This window comes from Poecilia formosa, unplaced genomic scaffold (genome assembly GCF_000485575.1).
Source record: "Poecilia formosa unplaced genomic scaffold, Poecilia_formosa-5.1.2 Scaffold16, whole genome shotgun sequence".
NCBI lineage: Eukaryota > Metazoa > Chordata > Actinopteri > Cyprinodontiformes > Poeciliidae > Poecilia > Poecilia formosa.
Genome location: NW_006799955.1, coordinates 4,346,414 through 4,368,482, shown reverse-complemented (window position 1 = coordinate 4,368,482; position 22,069 = coordinate 4,346,414). Strand labels below are relative to the sequence as shown.

General features: G+C 39.7%; 1 protein-coding gene across 3 annotated transcripts in view; it reads left to right on the top strand.

Annotated features, from left to right (window-relative positions):
* tanc1b (tetratricopeptide repeat, ankyrin repeat and coiled-coil containing 1b) overlaps positions 1 to 22,069 on the top strand; it is a 100,532-nt gene that overhangs the window by 73,529 nt on the left and 4,934 nt on the right. For 2 of the 3 annotated variants that reach the window (XM_016668715.1, XM_016668716.1), the window contains 15 exons: positions 152 to 306; positions 3,255 to 3,486; positions 3,981 to 4,147; positions 6,428 to 7,035; positions 9,263 to 9,371; positions 9,853 to 9,975; positions 11,571 to 11,807; positions 13,159 to 13,344; positions 13,747 to 13,825; positions 19,511 to 19,644; positions 19,828 to 19,951; positions 20,042 to 20,217; positions 20,920 to 21,052; positions 21,675 to 21,704; positions 21,820 to 21,911. In XM_016668715.1, the coding sequence (XP_016524201.1) occupies positions 152 to 306; positions 3,255 to 3,486; positions 3,981 to 4,147; positions 6,428 to 7,035; positions 9,263 to 9,371; positions 9,853 to 9,975; positions 11,571 to 11,807; positions 13,159 to 13,344; positions 13,747 to 13,825; positions 19,511 to 19,644; positions 19,828 to 19,951; positions 20,042 to 20,217; positions 20,920 to 21,052; positions 21,675 to 21,704; positions 21,820 to 21,911 (2,585 nt within the window). The remainder of the gene's footprint in view (positions 1 to 151; positions 307 to 3,254; positions 3,487 to 3,980; positions 4,148 to 6,427; positions 7,036 to 9,262; positions 9,372 to 9,852; positions 9,976 to 11,570; positions 11,808 to 13,158; positions 13,345 to 13,746; positions 13,826 to 19,510; positions 19,645 to 19,827; positions 19,952 to 20,041; positions 20,218 to 20,919; positions 21,053 to 21,674; positions 21,705 to 21,819; positions 21,912 to 22,069) is intronic. The other variant, XM_007546608.2, reaches the window with a different exon arrangement.

Genomic DNA, 22,069 nt, shown 5'->3' with positions numbered 1-22,069 from the left:
TTTTTTTTTCCTTAACTGACCTAAAACAATAAAAGTTTTTACTGACTTAATATCAGAAAGTGATGGGAGGGGGGAGAAAGGGTTTTCTCTCTTTATATAGCATATGCAAATATCTGTTTTCAAAAGCATATGGCTGATTTATTTCTTTTAGGTAGTGCGGGACAAGGCACAGAACTCCCCCTCAGCCAGCCGCCACAGCCCACTCCACCACCCAGTGCCACCAACACACTTAGCAGCAACAGCTGTCCAGGAACTCCTGAGATGCAACGGCGCAGAGAGGAGGCTGTCAAACGGCTGGCTTCAAAGGTAGCGATAAACTTAAGCTGAAGAGGAAATAGCAGTGTGTGTGTGTGTGTGTGTGTGTGTGTGTGTGTGCGTGTGTGCGTGTGTGTGTGTGTGTGTGTTTTCCTCATAGAAACACTGCAAAGCCACTTTAGAAAGACTAATTATTCCAAAATGTGTTTGTGGCACAAGTAATATGTTTTCCAGCTATACATTTTCTCATATTAAAACAGAAAACCCATAAAGGTAAAAACATTGCTTCTAAAATCTTTTACGACATTCCTGTTTTTGTTTTTGCATTCAAGCAGTGGTTTGTTGTTTAAAAAAAGGTTTTACTGGCCTAAAAGCTGAGGTTTCTTTCTACATTTTGGAAGTATGTAGGTGAAATGACATGATTCTGCTGTGTGAAGGGACGTCTTAGCAAGAAACGTATTTCTGTAGTTATTAAAACAATGGAGGTACAAGTGGTATTTTAGGGGCTTTTGTCTTTTAAATGTTCATTTGCAGCTGGCTGAAGTCTAGTGTTTGACCAGGGATGTCATAAATTTCCTCTTTTACTAAACTTTATATTAACAGTTGAAGATTAAAATTTTACTGGGTAAATAGCTTCTTCCTATACCTCTTTTACATGATTTGTGCTGAGTTGAACCGACAGATTTCAGACCAGTTCTGAAAGCTTTTTAAAAATTATGATACAAGAAGATATTGGAACAAGACTAGAATTTATATTTTTTTTTTCCAAGATTTCCTGCCATGACCAGTTACCAGCATACCTTTACTCAATTAGATTAGGTCACATCTTCTGGTATTTGTTTTCCGGACTTAAACTCTTGCCATTGATTTTTGCTTTGCAATTAGTCTAATTTGGCTTATTACATGCCGCTAGTCTTGTTTGGGACTAAACACGCCCTGTTGTGGGTGCCTTTTGAACCCTTACACATTGATATTATGCAGCTTTCTCTTGCTATTGGGACAGTTCATGAACTCCATTGCTAACTATTTATGCACTGAGATTCTAAACGTCTGTGAAACCCAAAAACATCTCTTGAGCCAATTAATGTGTAAAGTGTTTCCAATCGGCGCTCTCTCCGGGGTTCTGTTCCTGTGATGTGTGAACACTGATGCAACGCTGAGCAGCTTCTGTCAAATTCAGCCATTTCTTTTTAATCACTGATTTAAAAGCGGTCTCATATCTGCGCTCTGAGGCTATTACATGTTATGATGCATCACAAGCTTTATATATATATTTTTTTTTTCTTTTGCTGTGACTGAATACTCTTTCAGATGTGTTTCTTCAACACGGATTTATAGTTGTTCTCTTAGATTAACGGCTGCAGGTTTACTGCAGTGTTGCATCAGCTTGTCTTATATTGTTTATTGGTGCAGCAGTCTGCATGACTCATGTACTTTAGTGAACTGTTTGCTGATACACAGGTTGCTTTATTGTATCCATTCATCCTTTTTCATCTTTACTCGGATGCGCTGCTGTAATATCTTTACTGCAAAGCGCTCTCCACAGTCTGCTTTTAGGCCAGTTGCATCCTTCATGTGGGATAAACAACCACATCTCAGATCTGTTTTTTTTTTTTTTTTAATAGCTCTATTATATGATGTACCTTCTCCCTTGGACTATTGCCTACTTACTGTTTCTGCTTATTTACTTTCCAAATCCCTGTTGCAGATCTGTAAAACAACAAAATTCTTTGCTTATTCATCTTAATAACTTCCAGTTTCAACCATTACTATATGTAGTGATTTATAATTCTTTCTGCTTATTTAGGTATTTGAATCGTTTTATATTATTTCACATTATAATCACATATTTCTATATACTTGACTGGGATTTTCTGTGGCAGACCAAAGTAGTGCACAAATGTGAAGTGCAAGAAACAAATTGAACAACACTAATCAGAAAAGCAGCTGAGATTTCCAGGGTGACTCTGGAAGAGCTGCAGATTCCACCATTTTGACACATGGTAGTGGCAGCATCATGCTGTGAGAAAAACCTTTCTTTTGCAGGAATAGACAAGTTGGTCTAATTATAGTGCAGTTCTGGCTAAAAATGTGTTAGAAGCTATAAAGTGAAATGTTTACCAAGTGTCATCCTTTGGCAACCATTGATACAATGGAACCATTGATACAGTGGAATAGCTTAAATGAATATATATATATATATATATATATATATATATATATTTACTTACCAATCTCATCAATGTTCTGACCCAAATTCAATAGAGAATCTGTGTGTAGAGGTCTGAACAAAAATGGACATCTTAACCAATCAGATTCTCATTAGTTAAAAAAAAACACGAGCAATATGTTGTTTTTTCATTTCACATTTGTACATTATTTTGTGTTGGCCTGTCTCATAAAATTCTTAATAAAATACAATGGAGTTTTGTCGCTCTAAGGTGACAAAAAAAAAGAATCCTTTTTTCAAAGTTCTGGAGATATAATACAGGATAAATGTTTTTTTTTATTCATATTAAATTGGTTTTCTAATATTTTATCTTCCAAGCCACAAAACAATGACAGAAACCTGATGTCTCAATGACACGCAAACATTGGTGGTGTGTTTATAAAGCAGATTGATTAAAAATATGCTGCCAGCAGACATCTTTAGATTTAATGTAATTCATGTGAAGACCTCCTTCAGAGTGTTGAAGGATATCAAGTGGCAGTCTGTTCCTTTAGTTTGGACGGCAATTAGTACAAATTCACATCCCCAAGGTCTCTTTTCTTCTCACATCTTTCCCTTATTTTACCCAATAAACCCAACTTCCATTAAGATATGGAGAAGCCTGCTTTTAGAATTTTACAGTAATTTAATTTCATAGTTTTATATATGCAGAATAATAAAATTTTAAGCTATTTTCCCCTGGCCTCAGTAATTGAGGAGATTCTGGGGAGCTTTCAGGAAAACGTCTAGTATCCCGGTTGCTTAAGACATTCTGCATTTACTTTTCCAGGTGGTTGCGTATCATTATTGCCAGGCCGACAACACGTACACCTGCCTGGTACCAGAGTTTGTGCACAGTATCGCAGCTTTGCTGTGCCGAGCCCATCAGCTCACTGCCTACCGAGAGCTACTGCTGAAAGAGCCCCACCTCCAGAGCATGCTCAGCCTGCGCTCCTGCGTCCAAGACCCCATGGCTGCTTTCCGAAGGGGGGTCCTGGAGCCGCTGGGCAACCTTCGTAATGGTAAGAACGCTTTTTCAGGCCTGTTCATCATTTGTGACTTTAATTTTTTTTTCTGTCCATCCACCCTTTTGTTCTTTCTTGTTTCCTTCCTTTCTCTCTTCCTTCCTTCATTTCCTTCTCTCTTCCTCGCCGTCATATATCTCTTTTTCTTTCTCTTTATGTTTTTGTTTAAGCCTGAACACTGTCCAATTATATCCCATAAATGTGTCATTTTTGTATTTATTGTTTTAAGGTGTTATAAAAGGACTGAGCACTCTAGATATTTAGGTTTGGAAAAGTACGGCTCTTTGACATTTCAAGAATGGGGCCATTTCTTTCCCTGCACATCTCGTACCAGTTAGTAGAAGTGCTGATAAATGTTTAGCTGCTAAATGCCACTGCAGTATCATAAAGCTCTCACAGCTTGGTAGTTTAGTTGAAATAACACTCGTCTCAGTTGCTGTTCCCTACTTATTGTCTTCTCATTGTTTTTTTTTTTATGTGTACGTTTTCAGAGAAGAGAATTTCAGAGGAGGACCATATAATTTTGATAGATGGACTTAATGAAGCGGAGTTTCATAAGCCTGACTATGGAGACACCATCGCTTCTTTCATCACTAAGATCATTCCCAAATTTCCTTCCTGGCTGAAGCTGGTGGTCACTGTCCGGGTTAACTTAATGGTAAGGAAGAAACTAACCTTTTTAATGTTTTTTTTTTTTTTTTTACACCATGGAGAAGTTTAAAGCACGGGTTACTTTATTAAAACAAAGTCCCTCGGAGGGAGCTGCATGGATTCACAACTCGGATGCGAGAATCTGTTGACAGAAGAAGTGTTAGTCTTCTGACCTTTGTAGAAATGTGTTAAGCAGAACCAGTTTGTTGAATGGCAGCCACAGGAAGTCCTGTTTGGAGTTTTACATCCATTTTCGTAACGGACTCTGTAAACACGTACAAGATGATGCTCCAGTTGATGCTGACCTAAATACACGGCGTCACTTGTGTTCTTTATGTTCACGTGAAGATGGATGGAGGCGAATACAGGGAAACGTCTGAGGCAAACTTGTGGGAAGCTTGAAAAGGTTTCTGACTTGCACAGATGCTGTGTAAGGAGGGCATAACCTTAAGCTGCCAGAGCCAGAAAGAGAATAGTTTAAATGAAAATGTATTCATGTGATGATCTCATCAACATTATGACCCGAATCCAATAAAGAATTTGTAGAAAGGTTTGAAAATGTATGTTTAAGCTATTAAGATGCATCTTCAGTTATTTCACAAAGATCTTTAGATATACACACTTGAAGTTTGATCTGCTGTCACGTCTCGAGACGCTCAATAGACTTTAACAAATGTGAGACACCCTGTCAAGAGAGGCCAGCATTTCCTGGAAGAATTGGCAGATGGTGACCCAGAACTCAAGTCTGTATGACAGGAAAGAGAAGTCTGAAACTTTGGGCTTCCTGTCTTGATGACCCTCAGTTAAACAGCTGTAAAGATCTTCTCTGGCTGTGTTGAGGTCGCCGTGGCGGCAGCTGACGCTTTGACAGGCCTGATGAGCCAAGCGACAGCTGATTGAGTCTTGAATAATAATGTGGTAGCTGACTGACATCCACTGTAGGGGTTATTAATGCTCAGGAAGGAGCCAGATATTGACTGCTGTCCATCAGTCTGTGCTGCCAATTCAGTTTGTTTATTTATTAGCCTGCCAAGCATTTAAGATTCTGGTATCGTCACACAGCTCACTCAATGTGGTAAATCACTACGTGGAAACATTGATTATTTGTGTTTTCAGGATTGAATACTTTTTATGATTTACTTTACAGCACATTGTTGGACAATGTGAAAAAAAACCCCTGACTGTAGCTTGTCAGGGTTTTTTTTGTTGTTGTTGTTTTTTGTTTCCATTGAGCTGGATACCAACACTAAGTTTATCTGCAAGGCATTGCCTTCACTTCACCTGATCGAGTGTGTGCCTGTGTGTAGTGTGTGTGTGTGTAGGTAGGTGTGTGTGTATGTGTGTGTTTCTCTGTTTGTGTTGTTATGATGAGGAAGAAATAAGCGTTATCTCACTCAGGCAATGTTTCTCAGGCCTCAGACAGGCAAAGGATTGGAGGATTAAGACACACTGACCCTCTGGGACATGAATCGAAATGTGAGCTCTGGCTAAGACTTGTGCTTACTCGCTAGTAGCCACCATCCCATCCATCCCCTGCCTCTTAATACTCACTTCACCTGCTCCTGTCGTCCTTATAGCTGCATTTCCAACAGTAGCAGGTGTCTCTGCTTTGGCCTGATAGCTTACTGAGCGTACTTCCCTGCTGTTTGAAAAGCCTCTTCTCATAAAACAGTGCCTTCAAAGGTATTCATAACCTTGGAAACTTTTTACACTTCATCATGTTAATACGAAAAAAAAAACCACTGTGTTTTATTGGAATTTTATCTGGTAAATGAACAGGTAGAGTGTTTTTTTTACTAAAACATATCTGGGAAGTTTTGTGTCAAACTTTCTACAAAAAAGTTTTCTGCCAGAATTCAATTTAATCAGATTAGATCAAGAGCGTCTGTGAACATAATATTTTAATTCTTGACAAAGGTTTTGCTGTCACTCAGACTGGTCCATTCCAACACATTAATACTCTGTGATCTAAACCATTACCCTGTAGCTAGGCGTGTATTTTTAGCTCTGTTGGTTTGGTGTAGAGTGATGTTTTACCTCAGTCTGCAGTTGTTGTTTTTTTCACCTTATAGTAGGTTTTTTTCTGGGAGTGTTCTGTAATTAGCTTTAACCATCTTTCCTGTACCTGCTGAAGAACAAACCATCACCATAGCATGATGCTGCCAACACAAGTTTCACGGGATGATTTGGTCAGATATTCCTGTGAATAAAATTAGATTATATTAGAATCAATAACAAATTGAGGCAAAAACCTGCATCTTTACCAACTTCACCTTGTCTGTTGCAGGAGATCACCAGCCTTCTCTCGTTCTCTAAAATCTCCCTGGATGATTTTACGGACAACAAAGAGATCACTAATGACCTCAATTCCTACATCCAGTACCGGATCAACAGCAGCAAGGACATCATGAACAACATCAGCCTGAACGGCAAGGCCGATCCCGGCACTGTGACCAAGCTCAGCGGCCACCTGACCTCGCGCAGCCAGGGCTCCTACCTGTATCTGAAGCTCACGCTGGATCTCTTTGAGAGAGGCCACCTGGTGATCAAAAGTGCCAGCTACAAAGTAGTGCCTGTTTCGCTGGCTGAACTGTACCAGCTCCAGTGCAACATGAAGTTCATGACCAACTCGGCCTTCGAGCGGTCCCTGCCTATCCTCAACGTGGCTCTGGCGTCGCTGCACCCGATGACGGACGATCAGCTGTTTCAGGCCATCAACGCCGGCCACGTCCGAGGGGAGCTGCAGTGGGAGGACTTCCAGCAGCGCATGGAGCTGCTCTCGTGCTTTCTCATCAAACGGCGAGATAAAACGCGCATGTTTTGCCACCCGTCCTTCAGAGAGTGGCTGGTGTGGAGAGCTGACGGAGAGAGCACAGATTTCCTCTGTGACCCCAGGTCAGTCCTCTGCTTCGTAAGCAAATGTTTTGGTCTCAGCAGCTCTTCCTTAGGAATGCGGGCCTCTGTTATATGCATGATAAGCTTGTAAAGCATTTAGGCAGTCCTCTTGCTGTGGATTACAAACTTCAAACGGTCCGCACCAGAGTCCAACTAACGCTTGCTGATAACATGAAGGCAATAAAAGAAGCATCAGAAAAGAAAAAGGTTTTCTTTAAACAAAATGTTTCTGTATTTGTAAGTCTTTCTTTGAAAACTGCGTTTCTACGACGGCACGCACTTCTTTGCAAACTTTTATTGCACAGTATGATTCCCATTTAATTGTTCGAGGCGTCCATGAGTCTTTGTTGGTTATTTAGTATGCGGAGAGGGACGGAGTGTGAAAAGGAAGCAAAATGCTTTAATCAATACACACAGCACGACTCATGTCTGACTCAGCGAAGTAATTGGGTTTGAAATGCTTCAGGTACTCTGATTATCCTTACAGCTTTCTATTTTGTATCAAGTAAAAAAAAAACTGTTTATAGCTCCACTTAAAGTAGACTCAATACTTTTGCTTACAGGAGCTTAAATTATCATGTACTGAATCAAAGCTGATATTTATCTTGTTTTTAAGTTAGTCTTTACATTTTAAACACTGTAGAGGTTTGATACAAACACATTCCTGTTAATTTGTAACTCCATTTATCGCCAAGTAAACTGGGCTACGTTGATTGGACATACTGTCATGCTTTCGCTTGCTGAAGGAGGAGTTGAGGTGTGTTAGGCTGCATTTCTGCTTAAAATATTTTGTGCTTTGTTTTTGGGCTCAGTGTGTAGAACTGTAGCATCTCTTTGCTGTGATGCTGCGGGTTAACTGTCAAGCACAGATGTGTCAACGATGCTTTTGAAACTTATCTTCTTGGTTGAATTTCTGCTTAGGCAGTCTGCTGCCGCTCTTAGTTTTCCCAACTCTGGTCTTCTAACAACGTCGCCATTTTAAGTGATGAGTGACGATCAGAATCCAGGTTTTTCAAGACAGGAAATAATTAGCGGTTTCCACTTGAAAGACTGCTGGTGCTCCAGCTGACCAGCAGTGCACAGCAACAGGTGAGGGAGAGGGCTGCGCTTTCTCTGTGCTTCAAACAGCTGGAGAAAACTGCACCAAATCAAGCACTTTCCCAGACAACTCATTAAAAGAACTTCAAACCATAAAACCAATATGACATGTTTTTGAGAGAAACTTTTTAAAACCTCAGTAAACGTGGATGTTGGTAATTGGCCTATGCATTTTAGACATGTGCTGTGCTGTAGCTTTGGAGAGTCTTAATAAGCCAGTCAAGACTCTCCTGTGGATGATTTTAATAGTTGAGAAAAATCACATTTTTACCAGTTTGTTAAATACACACACACACACACACACACACACTGTATAAAATGGATAAGATAGAGGATGCAGATAATAGAAAAAAAGACTCAAAACATGGATAATCAATGCTTGAATGTTTATGCGCTCCTAAGTGTTTACATTTCTTTTTACAAAACACATGCTGCCCGGTATATAGCAGATATTCCACCTTTCTGTGCGTTCTGCTGGGGCTCTTTTTGCTCTGCCTGACAGATATGATACAGTTGCCTAATTTGAAATTCTTCGGATCAGCCATGCACGCCTAATAAGCTGAAAGATATCGGTCTGGCCGGATTCCCCCTCCCCGGCCCCTACCCTGTCGTGCACCTCTACTCACATACTGATGACTCTGAACTGGACCAGATCCGAACTTCACATTCTGGTCATTCACAGCCTTCCAGCTCCATTAAAAAAACAAACGCTTATAGTCTGGCCTGGGCAGACAAAAGCTTGCTGCACAGTACCTTTCAGTGTCTGTGTTCAAATAGAGGGAATTGTAACCAGATCAAAGTGATCCGCAATCATGCATGTCCGTTTAATGACTTTCTGCATTAATTGCTGCCAGAGTGCCTGTGTGGGGAAAAAAAAATAAAAAAAGATCCAGCAAACGTGTTTTATTTCTTTCTTTTTTTAATGTTTTTATTTTACTCCAGCCCTGTGTTGGGTCCCTGACCAGCTTTTGCATCAAATTCACACCAACCCTGAGTAGGAGAGGTTTCTGTGTAGATGCCAAGTTACTCATCGTTATAAAACAATAAGCGCTTTTATGTTTACGGTTCAGATGAGCAGGCTTTCCTCGTTCGGACAGCAGAGTAATCTTTCTGTTGATTTGTAACTCAGGACTGGCCACGCTCTGATGGCCTTTATGCTGTCACGCCAAGAGGGGAAACTGAACCGTCAGCAGACGATGGAGCTGGGACACCACATCCTGAAGGCACACATCTTCAAGGTAAAACCACGGAGTCATCTTTGTACATTTGAAATCCATTTTCTGCAGAAAACATTTGCATTTCTAGCTGGTTTTGTGCAGTGAGATTGTGGTCATACCCCTTCAGATTTTTCACATTTACTCATGTTCCAACCACAAATTGCAATGGTTTTTATTTTATAGACTAAGAGAAAGTAGCTTCTATTTGGGAAGTGGAAGAAAATGCTATTAAATTTTTTTTACATGAAAAAAGTCAGGAGTCCACCAGGCACATTTTTTTATTTGTACTTTGAATGGGATGTTTTAGCACATAAAATATGCTTAGATCCCAACCAATGTATTGCAGCTCTGACTGAATGTTGAAAATTTCCCCCCCAAAAAAGAAAAAATCCCAATAAAATGTGGTAAAGTTTATTGTAATGTGAAAAGGAGTATAAAGCCATTTGCAATTCTCCCTACCTGTGTGTTTATATTTCTGTATGATGTATTGGCTTGCCTGCAGGGTCTGAGTAAGAAAACAGGCGTTCCATCTAGTGTGCTTCAAGCTTTATGGATCGGCTGCAGTGCTGATGGTCTTTCTGCAGCCTTGGCTTCCCTGAGGAACCTCTACACACCAAATGTCAAGGTAAGGAGGCTCTTCATCTCCTCTCTCTGTGTGTGTGAGCGAGACCTTCTAGAGCCAGACGTGCTCTCTGTTTATGCCCCCGTGATGCGAGTTGTTTGAGAATGATTTTCTCTGGCAAAACGAGCAAATTCCATATTCACTTCACTGGTTGGTTCTTGTGCATGACATCACACCAAGTGACTGAGTCCTACCAGTCACATTCCCGGCACACACACACAGTGATATTTCAATTATGGTTCCTAAAATCGACCAGCAATTCACCGGTTCCTCACGCACGCACGCACGCACGCACGCACGCACGCACGCACAATAAAAACATTGAAAATTAAAAAGCACTGGAAGGTTGAAACTGAGGAAATTTGTTCCTGGGTAGGAGAAATAAGAAATGCAGGGAACAAAAGGATATGGACTGGAGAGTCTTGAAAAGGTAAATGTTTTCGCTCAGCTAGATGTCTGTGTTATGTGTACAGATTTTCTCCCTTACTTCACAACTGTTGATAATGCACCAACCTGTGCAGAGCATAATTATTGTTTCCCATCTCTAATTAGACTAATGTTGGTAGCAGGGCTCGTTAAACTGATAACATGACAACTATCTGTGTGTTCCCCTCTACATGAGTTGTTTTCTGGGGAAATAATGATTGACCATCACTGGAAAGGCGATTGCATGCATATCATTATGTTTTCTACCATACTACAGAATTATCTTTTTTTTTTTTTCCTTTTCCCTTTGCTTCTAAGATGCTGTCAGTGAGGCTCTATCACTTGTCTGCTGTGAGTCAGTACTTGAGACAATTGCAGAATGACCTTGGTTTTGTCCTTTGGGGGAAAAAATAGTCTGTTAATTGATTCAGCTGAGGATTCAAACACAATTTTCTCTCAGGTTGCAGAATCCTTATTGGTGCAAACGTGTTTGACAAGATGATTTTATTGATTTATTCCTCAGGGAAGAGAATAACAAACACTTATAATTGAATTCAGCTGCTTTAATTGGTTTCTGACCTTTATTTTGAGATTTTCATCAGTTTTTCAATAACGTCAACAAATCATTGAGTCACTATTGGTTTTGATAGGAGTTCTCGGAAAACAGTGGCTCGCATTGTTGAAATGTTTTTTCTTGAAATTTGATTATGTATTCAGACTTTCATTTAATCATTTTTTTCTGATTCAATTAAATATAAATTGTCATGAAAACGAGGTTTTTAAAGTAGTACAAAGATAGACATGAGTTTTGAATAATGTTCCTACTGCAGCCATCTGCACATTCCTCTTCTTTTGTTGTTTTTACATTTTTAATTAGTTTTAAACTAGGAACACTGATATAACAACAACAACAACAAAACAAAACAAAAAAAACGAACATTGATATCTGTTGGTACACGGTTTTTGATATAGGCATCAAAATTTGTTATGGCATAAAATATTAAAATAAGAGTTGGGAGCAAACCAATTCTGATGATGATGAGTTGAAATCTAGTTCGTAATAGGAGAAGATTCTGATTTGAGTCTTCTCCTATTAAGACGAGGACTGGGTAACGTGGGCTCTCACCATCCTCTTTTGACTTATCTTCACATTTTCCCATCTTTGTGATCAGGTGAGCCGCCTGCTGATGCTGGGAGGGGCGAACGTGAACTACCGGACAGAAGTCCTGAACAATGCCCCAGTGCTTTGTGTTCAGTGTCACCTCGGTCACCATGAGATCGCCTCACTTCTGCTGGAGTTTGGCGCCAGCGTTGATGTTGTGTCTGAAAATGGGATGAGCCCATTGAGCTTCTCAGCCGCTGGAGGACACCTGGGTTTAGTCATGTTGCTCTGCAAGCGGGGGGCCAAGGTAAAGACTCCACGTTTTTTTTTTTTTTGTTTGTTTGTTTTTTTGCATGAAAATGTTCTTAAAATGAAGAAAAAAATGTCTTAAACCTGCAGCCATGGCTACCTTCTCTGATACATAATGCATTCGGATCATGAGTATCTCTTCACACTTTGCCAAAATACAGCTACAAAGTTAATTCTCTGTTTTTTTTTATTTTTTTTTAATTGAGATTCTGTGTTATAGACTCACACAAAGTAGCACGTTATTTATTGTAAAGTCAATATCAACAATCATAAAATGGAATACAAATAGAAATCTATCCACAAGTTTCATAGTATGCATCGAGCTGTAAAACTAGAGGATGACTGAGTGGTAAGTTGTTTAACAGTGAGATTTGTGTTGCCTGTCACAATCAGCAATGAATCAATTCATTGCATGATAAAGCTCAAGAAATTCCATTTGCATGATTTGTCGTTTTTCTCTTTTCTCTCTCTTTCTACTAAAAAAATTAGATGCCAAAAGTCTAGTTCATTGGACTCAACTAGCCCCTTTTTTTTAAAGAACAATTCTGTTGACAGAAACTTCATACTTCATTTTATTTGTTGTTTATTTTATTTAAATAAACAACAAATGTCTCCCAGTGTCAGTGTTAAATGTTGATTATAAATTAAAGCATATTGACGTTTGAGAATGTTTTTCTTGCCTTACTGGGCCATTACCATTAAATCACTTAAAAAATGGTCTCAAAACAACAATATTATGGTTTATCGTGACAACTTCTGGGACAATTTATCGTCCAGCAAAATTTGTTATCGTGACCAGACTGGTAATTTAGTGGTAATAGAGTCGTAATTCTTGACCGGGATGTGGGTTCATGGTGTGGTCCAGTTAAAGTCCAGTTCAAGTATTTGATTGAGAATCTGTGGTAAAATTTGAACATATGATCACAACTCAGTCTGACTGAGTTTGAGCTCCTTTGCAAAAAAATGAATGGCCAACAGTTTCTCTAGATGACTGCTAAACACATACCAGAAAATGCAATATGCTGAAAGGGCAACAAAAACTCGCTTGAGAAAAAAACACAAGTGTAATTTCCTCTGAATTCACAGTGCTACTTTGTGTTTGTCTATCATGTAAAATCCTCCTCATAGTTTACAGAAAAACCTGTGGTTGCACCAAGACAAAATCTAAAAAAAAATAAATAAAATAAAATAAAAAAAAAAAATAGAATAAAAATCCTACTTGTATTTACACAACTTCAATCTCCAGCAGTAAAGCGGGTGGTTATGGCTGCTGCACCAAATTTACCTCGCATGTAAAGCATATTTTCTGTTTCTCGGCAACAAATCCAAGAATCTTGCATTTATGCCAGGTGGATCACGTAGATAAGAGCGGCCAGTGTGCTCTGGTCCACGCCGCGTTGCGTGGACACTCCGAGATCATCCAGTACCTGCTGGAGCTTGAATGGAGCGGTGAGGGGCAGCAGCAGGACTCCTCTCTGAAGAACAAAGCTCTGCAGCAGGCTTTGATCGCAGCCTCGAGCATGGGACACACACAGGTCTGACCAACATGCATGCATATTAATTTAGCAAACCAACTGCACGCTCTCATGAATTTGAAGATGGAGGAAGTTGGGCCAAGTTTTCTCAGTGGTGATGAATTAATTATTTGACACAACAGGTAGCCGGCAGACTGGGCTGCTTTTTTAGGCTTTGGGTTCGTTTTGCATTTCTCATCAAGCTGAAATGCTCAGCTTAAAGTAAACAGAGATAAAACTCCCTTTATTTGGTTATTTGAGGACCTAAACTCCTCAGTTCTGCTTTGATCCATTTATAATAATTTGCAGATTTTTTTATTTTTCTTCTGCTTCACAGTTTTGCATGCTGCATCATATAGAAGGTTTATTTGATATTTTATACTGCAGTGGTACGCCATTAATCTATGTTTCTTTTTTTGGCAGGTTGTGAGAGCCCTGCTGGCGCTGAAAAATGAGCATGCTGTGCAAATTGATAGTCATGACACTCTGTGGGGCGAGACAGGTATGTCCTCATCAATCTTTTTGCATTATGTGGCTCGTTTGTATGATGACCTGCTGTTTTACCATTATCAACCTGGCTGCTGTAATTGAATGCTACAACAAAAGAGTTTGCAGTTTTGCTTTTTCGCTGAGGTCATTTCAAATAGATGCCTATGCAGTTAGACTTATGAATTAATTATTATAAGTTAGGTTTACTGGCAAAATGTGTGAACTAGCAGTGGTTTGTGTTTTTTAAAAATGGTAAGTTAGGCACTAAGCGTTTCATATGAGCTTCACTGTAGAAATGTAGCCCACAAAATCTTGCTGCGGGTCTTTTATAGTCAGTCTTGCAGTTTTGGATCACCTGTCCACTCGGGGATCTGGTGGCGACCACTGATAACTTCCTCTTCCTGCCACCAGGTGGCTTTGCTACTGTACCTTTAAAATTGCAAACTATTTTTCCACCTGGAAAAATAGGGTTATGCTGAGACTTTTGTCTTCTTTTTGTGTCATTTACCTTGTTTGTGACAGATTATGCATTTTTTAAATGTTCCTTTGACTTTACAATGAAACCCTTTTTTTTTTATCTCATGCACATGTGAGCCAACTAAGGAAGCTTTTTTTCTAGTTCCAACATGTGTGCCTGAAATCATACCTGATTTGCAAATGTGTGAAGAATTTTGTTCAAGTGGTTGAATAATTTTGAGACTGCGGATGTCATTAAAAGTAGAATTCATTCATTGTATTGAAGTATTTAGTATATTTTATGTAATTTGTTGTAATAAAAGCACTTTAAGAGTTTTGAATTTTGCTGGCAAACCTAGAAGAATTTTAGGAGCAGGCAGCTGTGTGTTTACACTTTCGTGCATGCCTCAAATTTCAAGTGTGTAGCATTTTCAATTACTTACATTTCAGCAAGCTGCTACATTTCAGCAACAGATTTCTCTCAGTGCAAGTTGATCAACCTCTACTGATAAACGTAACAGAAAGTGGTCATGCCGTTGTCTCAAAACTACCAATTTTATATTTTTGTGTTATTTGAAATGAGAAGCAGCAACTGCAGAACATCAGTTTTGTTTTCAAGTGAACAGTTTAGGAGCTTGAAATAAATCTAAATATCGATGCACAGTGACAGCCACTGTGATGTTTGAAAACACAGCCTTCCTTTTTATTCCCCGAACGTCTCCATTCTGAGGTGAAAATGTTCGACAGCCATTTCGCACTTTTGAAACCAGTGTTTGAAGTTATTTCTGGGTGATCGTATAAAAAAAATAAAAATATTGAGCCTGAAAAGAGAGAAAGGTAATAATAGTTTCTTTGTGTCTTATTTGGTTCTAAGCTCTCAGGATTCAGCTGTCACTGCTTTGTGCTTTGGTTATTTAGGGCAGACAACAAAAAGCCGTTTCTGAATCATACAAACTATATACCACTCAAGTGTCCTCTTGAATTTATTTTCAATCATATTTCCAGATCTTGTGTTTAATCCAGTGATTTCTAGTTGGACCATAAACAGCAGTTTTGTTGGTGTTTTTACCGAGGGCTTTCCGCTCTTGTTTTTGAGCCCCTGTAAGAAGGATTGATATAAATATTGAAGTATATACTTTTTTAAATGCAACCATGAAATATGTTTGCTCTCAATTCAAAAACGGTGTCAAATCTGTTTAGTTAGATGGTCATCTTTATTTTGCAGCTCTACTCCAGTGATTGATGGTATAGCTGGCTCTCATTCAAGAGCAAATGTTTGTTTGACTTTTTGTCAGAGCATTATGTGTGCTGGATGGTCTTGAACGATGAATATGTTTGATTGTAGTTAAATGAAGTTAGGTTACTGACGAGCTGTCAGCTTCGATTAAAGGAAAAGGAGGAGGCTTACAAAGTGCCAGACGGTACATTTAGTCCTGGCTTTCAGCTCGAGAAAAGGTTTGTGAACTGTGAGGAAATTACTACAATAACTGACTGTAAAGATACTTTCTGGGAAATAAATCTTTTTTTCTTTTAACCCCTAATTTAAACACCACTTTATAGATGTTCGTTTTCTTAGAAACACGATCTGTCTTGGAGGATTTTTATGGCACAATAGCTGCTCTCCTTGAATCTGTCAGGAACCTTAACAGGACAGGAGACTCGGTAACATGACACCAGCATTTACAAAAACAGCTACCTGCAACCCTTGCTTTATAGTTTGAACCCTTGCTTTATAGTTTGAAGCTTATGTTTTACAAGTTCACTCCAGAAATATTAACATATCACTTTCTTTGTACTGCACCAGAATTAAGCCCTGCAGTAACATTAACTTGAAACATGATCTAATCTGAGCAGAATCCAACTGACTTGAAATAGAGTAGCTCCAGCTGGCCACAGTTTTTTTTTTTTTTTTTTTGCATTCCCAGATGATGAACGCTATGTCATTTAGGTCTCATATTGAAACTGATTTAATAACTGTGAATTTATTTTACTTTCTGACTCTGGCGCTACACAAACCTTTACGTGAAATAGTGATCATGCTGTCTTTTACATTCATCTAAAGTGCAGACAGAAATGCAGACGTTATCACTCAGCTTTCAAAGTGATCCACATTTATTCTTCCTCCTAAAATAATGTACCATGTAAAGATATTACCATGTAGCTTCACCATGTGCATGTATGTTTGCATTTACCTGTCGGACATCTCGGCTCATCTGCATTCAGAATTACTTAATCAGTGAAAACAACTTGGCTGAAGATGGACTGGATGGATCTGGCGGCGTGCTTTGAACACCCACATTTTTAGCACTTATCAACGAGTTAAATTTCAGTTTAGCCTCTCGTCTTACTTCTGCCTCTCGGCTGCAGGTGTATTAATCCAATCCTGCTCTGTTGTTTGAAATCCCAAAAGCAGGTGTAGTTTCTCAACTATCTTGATCGAAATCATTCATTCATTTTGTCTCTGAAAACACTCCCTGGTAACAACCTGCGAGACCTCCTGTCACACTTATCTTCGGCGGTATATTGCATACTTATGCAAATGATCCCACTACGTTTAAATAGAGGCAGATCAGATCGTTCCTCGGTTCAAGTGCCGTCTTTTAAAATCCCTTTTTTAGGATGCAGCGCGGTTCCTCCTTATGCAAAGAAGAAGTGATTTCAGTGCAGACGATCATTCTTGTTTCAACAACCGGGTTTAAAGCAAAGACCGACAAGCTGGTTTGTTGGAAGGAAAAGAGAAAGATGTTGTGAAAGATATACAACACATTTAGAATATTTTATTTATTTATTTTTTTATTTTTTTTTGCGATGGCTACCTTGATTGTTTAGCCACAAACATTTTTCCACATTGTTGTAATAGGGTATTTGTGTGTAAAATTTTGGAGAAAGATTATTTAAATTAAATTTGGGAAAAGCCTGTAGCAAAACAAAAGGTGGAAAAACCGAAGCACTGCGAATTCTTTTCGGATGCTCTGCACAGGAAGCCGTTTCCTGCTGCTTTGTTTATAGGTGAAAACACGGCCATGAACTCTTGTGTTTAGATGAAGAAACACGACTAAGTGACGACCTACAGCTGCAGACTGTCACTCAGTAGAGACTTGGAAAGATGTCGCTGGGCTCAGAAACACTTTTCACACTTTGGTAACTTAAATTCTCAACTTTTAGATGAGAGTGCTGCTAAGTAAGTGCAGTATGTGTAGCATGGTGTTTTGTTTTCTGCTTTTTATCATCTGCTACATTTTCAGACAGAGCGTGCTTTCATTTTGTATACATAAATGTTTGTGATGGTCCTTGAACCTTCTCTGGTTGTCATTTTCGAAAATTATTCAATTATAAAAAAGCAACAACTACTTTTTCACTTGACATTCTTTTAGAGTTGGCGAAAAAGTTAAACTTTTTTACTTTATTATTCATCAACATCAGCAACCTTTTATCAACGTTGCTAGAATGTCAACTCATGAACATTCAGAGACCAAGTCACGGAAATGAGCTCCCTCTCTGCGGATTAGGAATTTTAAAAAGTTCAGGTATTGCGCAATGGATTGGCTGTTGAGATTACTCTTATTACTTACATAAATATTAGCATTTTTGGCCTGAATATTTGAAAATAGCTGAATGAGATGTGCATAAACAGCCATCAGTCAACAGCTGCTCTCATGTCTGCTCTTTGTAAACTGGCGTGCACCTTCCCAGAGCGCCGCTAACGTTGCTCCCTGGAGCCCAGGCTAAGTTTAGCTGCTTCAGAGTCATTGTTCCCATGTGTGAACTGTGTGAGGATATCCACGTTTTTAACAGATGGCGGGCGGGGTTGTTTTTGGCTGGGGAGACTGTTCATCCAGATGGATGATGTCAGTTAGACATGGAGGCTCTGCGGCACCTTTCGTCTCCGAGGTGAATGTGAGAACAGACCTGCTCCCGCTCCTCTGGTGGAGCTCGCTCTGTTTGGAGAACCGCCGTTCATTTAGGACCGATCCATCTGTTCTCCGTAAGCATCCAACGTTATAACTGTGTCTCCTCTTCATAGTAATTCACTGCTTGTGCTGTTGGGTTTTTTTTATTTTTTTTTCGTCAGAATGGTGGTTTGAAGAAGACCTAAAACGCAAACAGGAGTGTGTGTTTAACAGAGCTGGTTGACTTTGTCAGCTTGTGTTTGTCTGCTGGTGCATGAAATGACTGAGTCCTCGTCTCTGTCTATGAGGTCTGGGGAATACGAGGCAAGAATTTAATGAGTTTTAATAAGCACAAACATTATCTGATTTAAACTCAATTAGCCGCATGTCTTTAGTTTGTGAAGAATGGGAGTTACTTTTTTATAGCCAAATCTTCCTTTTTTTTCCCCAACGCCCTCTGTTGCAACTTAAGGCATTGGTTCTCATCAGTATAGCTTGCAAAACTATTCCTACTCTTTGTACTTTTCCACAATTGGTCATACAACAAATGCAAATGCCAACTTGTTTCATTTGGATTTGATGTGACCACCGTGGTGTTTTCCTAAGATGTGGTAGGTTATTTGTCCTTCACATTTAGGCCAGAAACTTTGGTCTCAAGTAACTAGAGTACATTCTTCCACACGGTTGTCGTTTCTCCTACGTGGAGCATGCCAAACTACAATGAGACTTTTCAGGGGTTTCTTATTGTCACGCTTCCACACCGGTTAAATTTGTGGAATTTACCACTAATAGTTTCTTGCCACATGAGTTATGAATCTCAGCAAAGTCTCTAGAGTTGAATTTGGCCACTTGGCTGCTTTTCTTGTTCAGTCTTTCAGTTTAGATGCATGGCGATATCTTAGCACGTCTACAGTCTGGTCATTCTGTTTTCATTTTCAATCATGGCTTGAACACTGACCTGTGAAGCCTGGGATTACTTCACCTTTATTCTTTGGATTAAAGGTGAAAAATAGTTAGTTTGGACACTGGCAGATTTTAGTCACTAATGAAGAAATAAAACTGGCTTCACTGCGTTTTATTTAGGGACACCAAAGTAGCCGAGGGCTGAATAAAATTGCATTCTTTTTGGATTTTCATGTTTTAAAAGCAGAGCGATTCACAAACGCTCTGCTTTTTGAAAGTTGTCACATAAAAGTCTAGTAAAATGCATTGCACTTTGTGGTTGTAACAAAAATCATGAAGAAATGTGAAAATTCTCAGGCGGTGTGAATACTTCTGTAGGGTTCGGTATCCTTCCTGTGGATTTCTAAGTTCTGACAAACCTGTTTGTTTTCTTCCTGTTTGTAATTCAGCTCTGACAGCTGCTGCAGGCCGGGGGAAGATGGAGGTGTGCGGCTTCCTGCTGGAGCAGGGGGCGGTGGTGCAGCAGGTGAACCGGCGGGGGGTGTCTCCCCTGTTCTGCGCTGTCAGACAGGGACACTGGCAGGTAAGATGTGCTGAGCAGCTTGTTTGTTCCTGATAAACTGTTTCCACTCGCAGTAACCTGCCGCAGTAACTCTGCTGCATCAAGGCATCACAGCAGTTGCTTTCCAGCCTGATTTTGGATGCAGACATTGTCCGTGCTAAATTAAACCTTTTTTTCTTTTTTTCTTTTCGGGTTATTTTTCAGATTGCAGAGCTGCTGCTGCAACACGGTGCTGACATTAACATCAGCGACAAGCAGGGTAGAACGCTGCTCATGGTGGCTGCCTGCGAGGGTCACCTGAGTACAGTTGAGTTCCTGCTGTCTAAAGGTAAACACCAATCACTCTACACCACTAAGATGAATGTCTGTTACCCAAGTGCAAAAACGAATAACCCGTGTGGTAATGTTTGACTCAAAGGTGCTTCTTTAACTTCGATGGACAAAGAGGGACTGATGCCTCTTAGCTGGGCGTGTTTGAAAGGACATAAGAATGTGGTGCAGTTTTTGGTGGAGAAAGGTGCGGTCATCGACCACACGGACAAAAACGGACGGACGCCGCTGGACCTCGCCGCCTTCTACGGAGATGCTGAGATTGTAAGTGAAGCTGTGATGGCTAATGATGTTATCAGGGTAGCAGTTTTTGAAATCTGGAAAAGGACTAACTTGAAGTTTCTTCTAGGTGTGGAAAAAAAATAATAGAAAATGTGGGAATATTTATTTTTCCAGATTTCGTTCCCATCAGCCTGATCCACATGGCAAATATCAAAAAAATTTAAACCTAGCATGCTTCTGTCTGTGCACGTTTATGCTGGATTTTGCTTTAAAGAATCACATGGTTGCGTTTACATCAAATTCGTTTGCTTCATCTTCCACAACAATCTCGTCTTTCATTTTAGGTAAAAATTGCTTTCATTATTTTTTAAATGCTGTTTTAAAACTCTGTTTAAATAATGAAACACAGGTTAAGGGCTCCATTAAGGATATTACTCAGATAATTGCAGAACAGGTGATAATAATTTATTTGCAAAGTAAACGGATATATTAAAAACTTTTGCGCATCCATCAATTTATCGTCCATCATACTATGTCATCCATCCATCTTTGCAAGTTCCACATTTAAAGCTTGACTACGACTAAATTCACAATAAATGTTTCATTTAATCCCTTTCTGGACCTAGGTTTGACTGCAACATCTTTAAATATTTGTCTGGAAAATCATGAAACATTGAAAGAAAAATTGTGAATAAACCTTGTGTTATGGAAGTTTGTGGTATAAGTGTGTGTGTGGTCCTGTAGGTCCAGTACTTGGTAGAAAGAGGAGCAGTGATTGAGCATGTGGACCACAGTGGGATGAGACCTCTGGACCGGGCCATCGGATGCAGGAACACATCAGTGGTGGTGACTCTGCTGAAGAAAGGGGCCAAGCTGGGTAGGACCGCCTCTCTAACAAACACACCGCCATGTTGAGGTCGACAGAAATGTAGTGTTTGACATTTGGTACATGTAGTTTTCTTTGGCTTTCTGGGTTGTTTCACATCTTTTGGTAAACACAGAAAAGCCCTCTTGTCTCCAGCTTGTTTGTGTGTCTCGGTATCTCATGATTCTAAGAATAATCCCAGACAAATGTAGAGGAATGTTGTGGGGGGAAAAAACTGCTCCTGTCGCTGCATGTCTCACTAAATCTTCTGTTTGTTTGCGTGCATGTGTGTGTATGTGTGTGTCGGGTCCATTTCTTCCTCGTGTGCTGCTGCCTTAACTTTAAGAATGACTTGTCACCCCAATGACTTTCATGAAGCTATCTAGAGCCCGTCGCTTATCTGCGGTGCTCTCTGCCGTCTCAGAACAAAACTGATAATGGGCCGAACATTTAAATTTGCTCCCCGTGCATTTGCCGCTGCAAACACAAAACCCATTTCAGGCTGAGTGACACATAATTGCATATTGTCACGCTGCAGTTAGCAACACATTTTCCCCTCGCTGCAAATGACGACTCTCGCTTGTCTTACCTCTCCCTCTCCCAATTCTTTCCTAACTGCCTTCAATAAACTAAGGCTACAGAACGTCTCCTTACGATCGATCAGGTACAATCTTTAGGTAACTCTAACTTGTACCAATTTCAAGAGAATACGCTGATGCTTGGTTTGCTACGAAAGGAAAAAAAAAAAAAGCTTCACAGGATGCTTTGCGTTTCCACAGGGAATGCTGCCTGGGCCATGGCTACTTCCAAGCCTGATATCCTCATCATTCTTCTGCAGAAGCTGATGGAGGAGGGAAACCTGCTATACAAGGTAAAAGGCTGTGTGTAGAGTGCCGTTTTAATGAATTCATCCTTATTACTCATGAAAAAGAGACGTTTCATTAATGGGGCTAGCTGATAATGTCAAGATTGTTTCTCTGAAGAGAAACATGAACCAAAGCTCGATTTATTCATGATGATCTCTGTGGT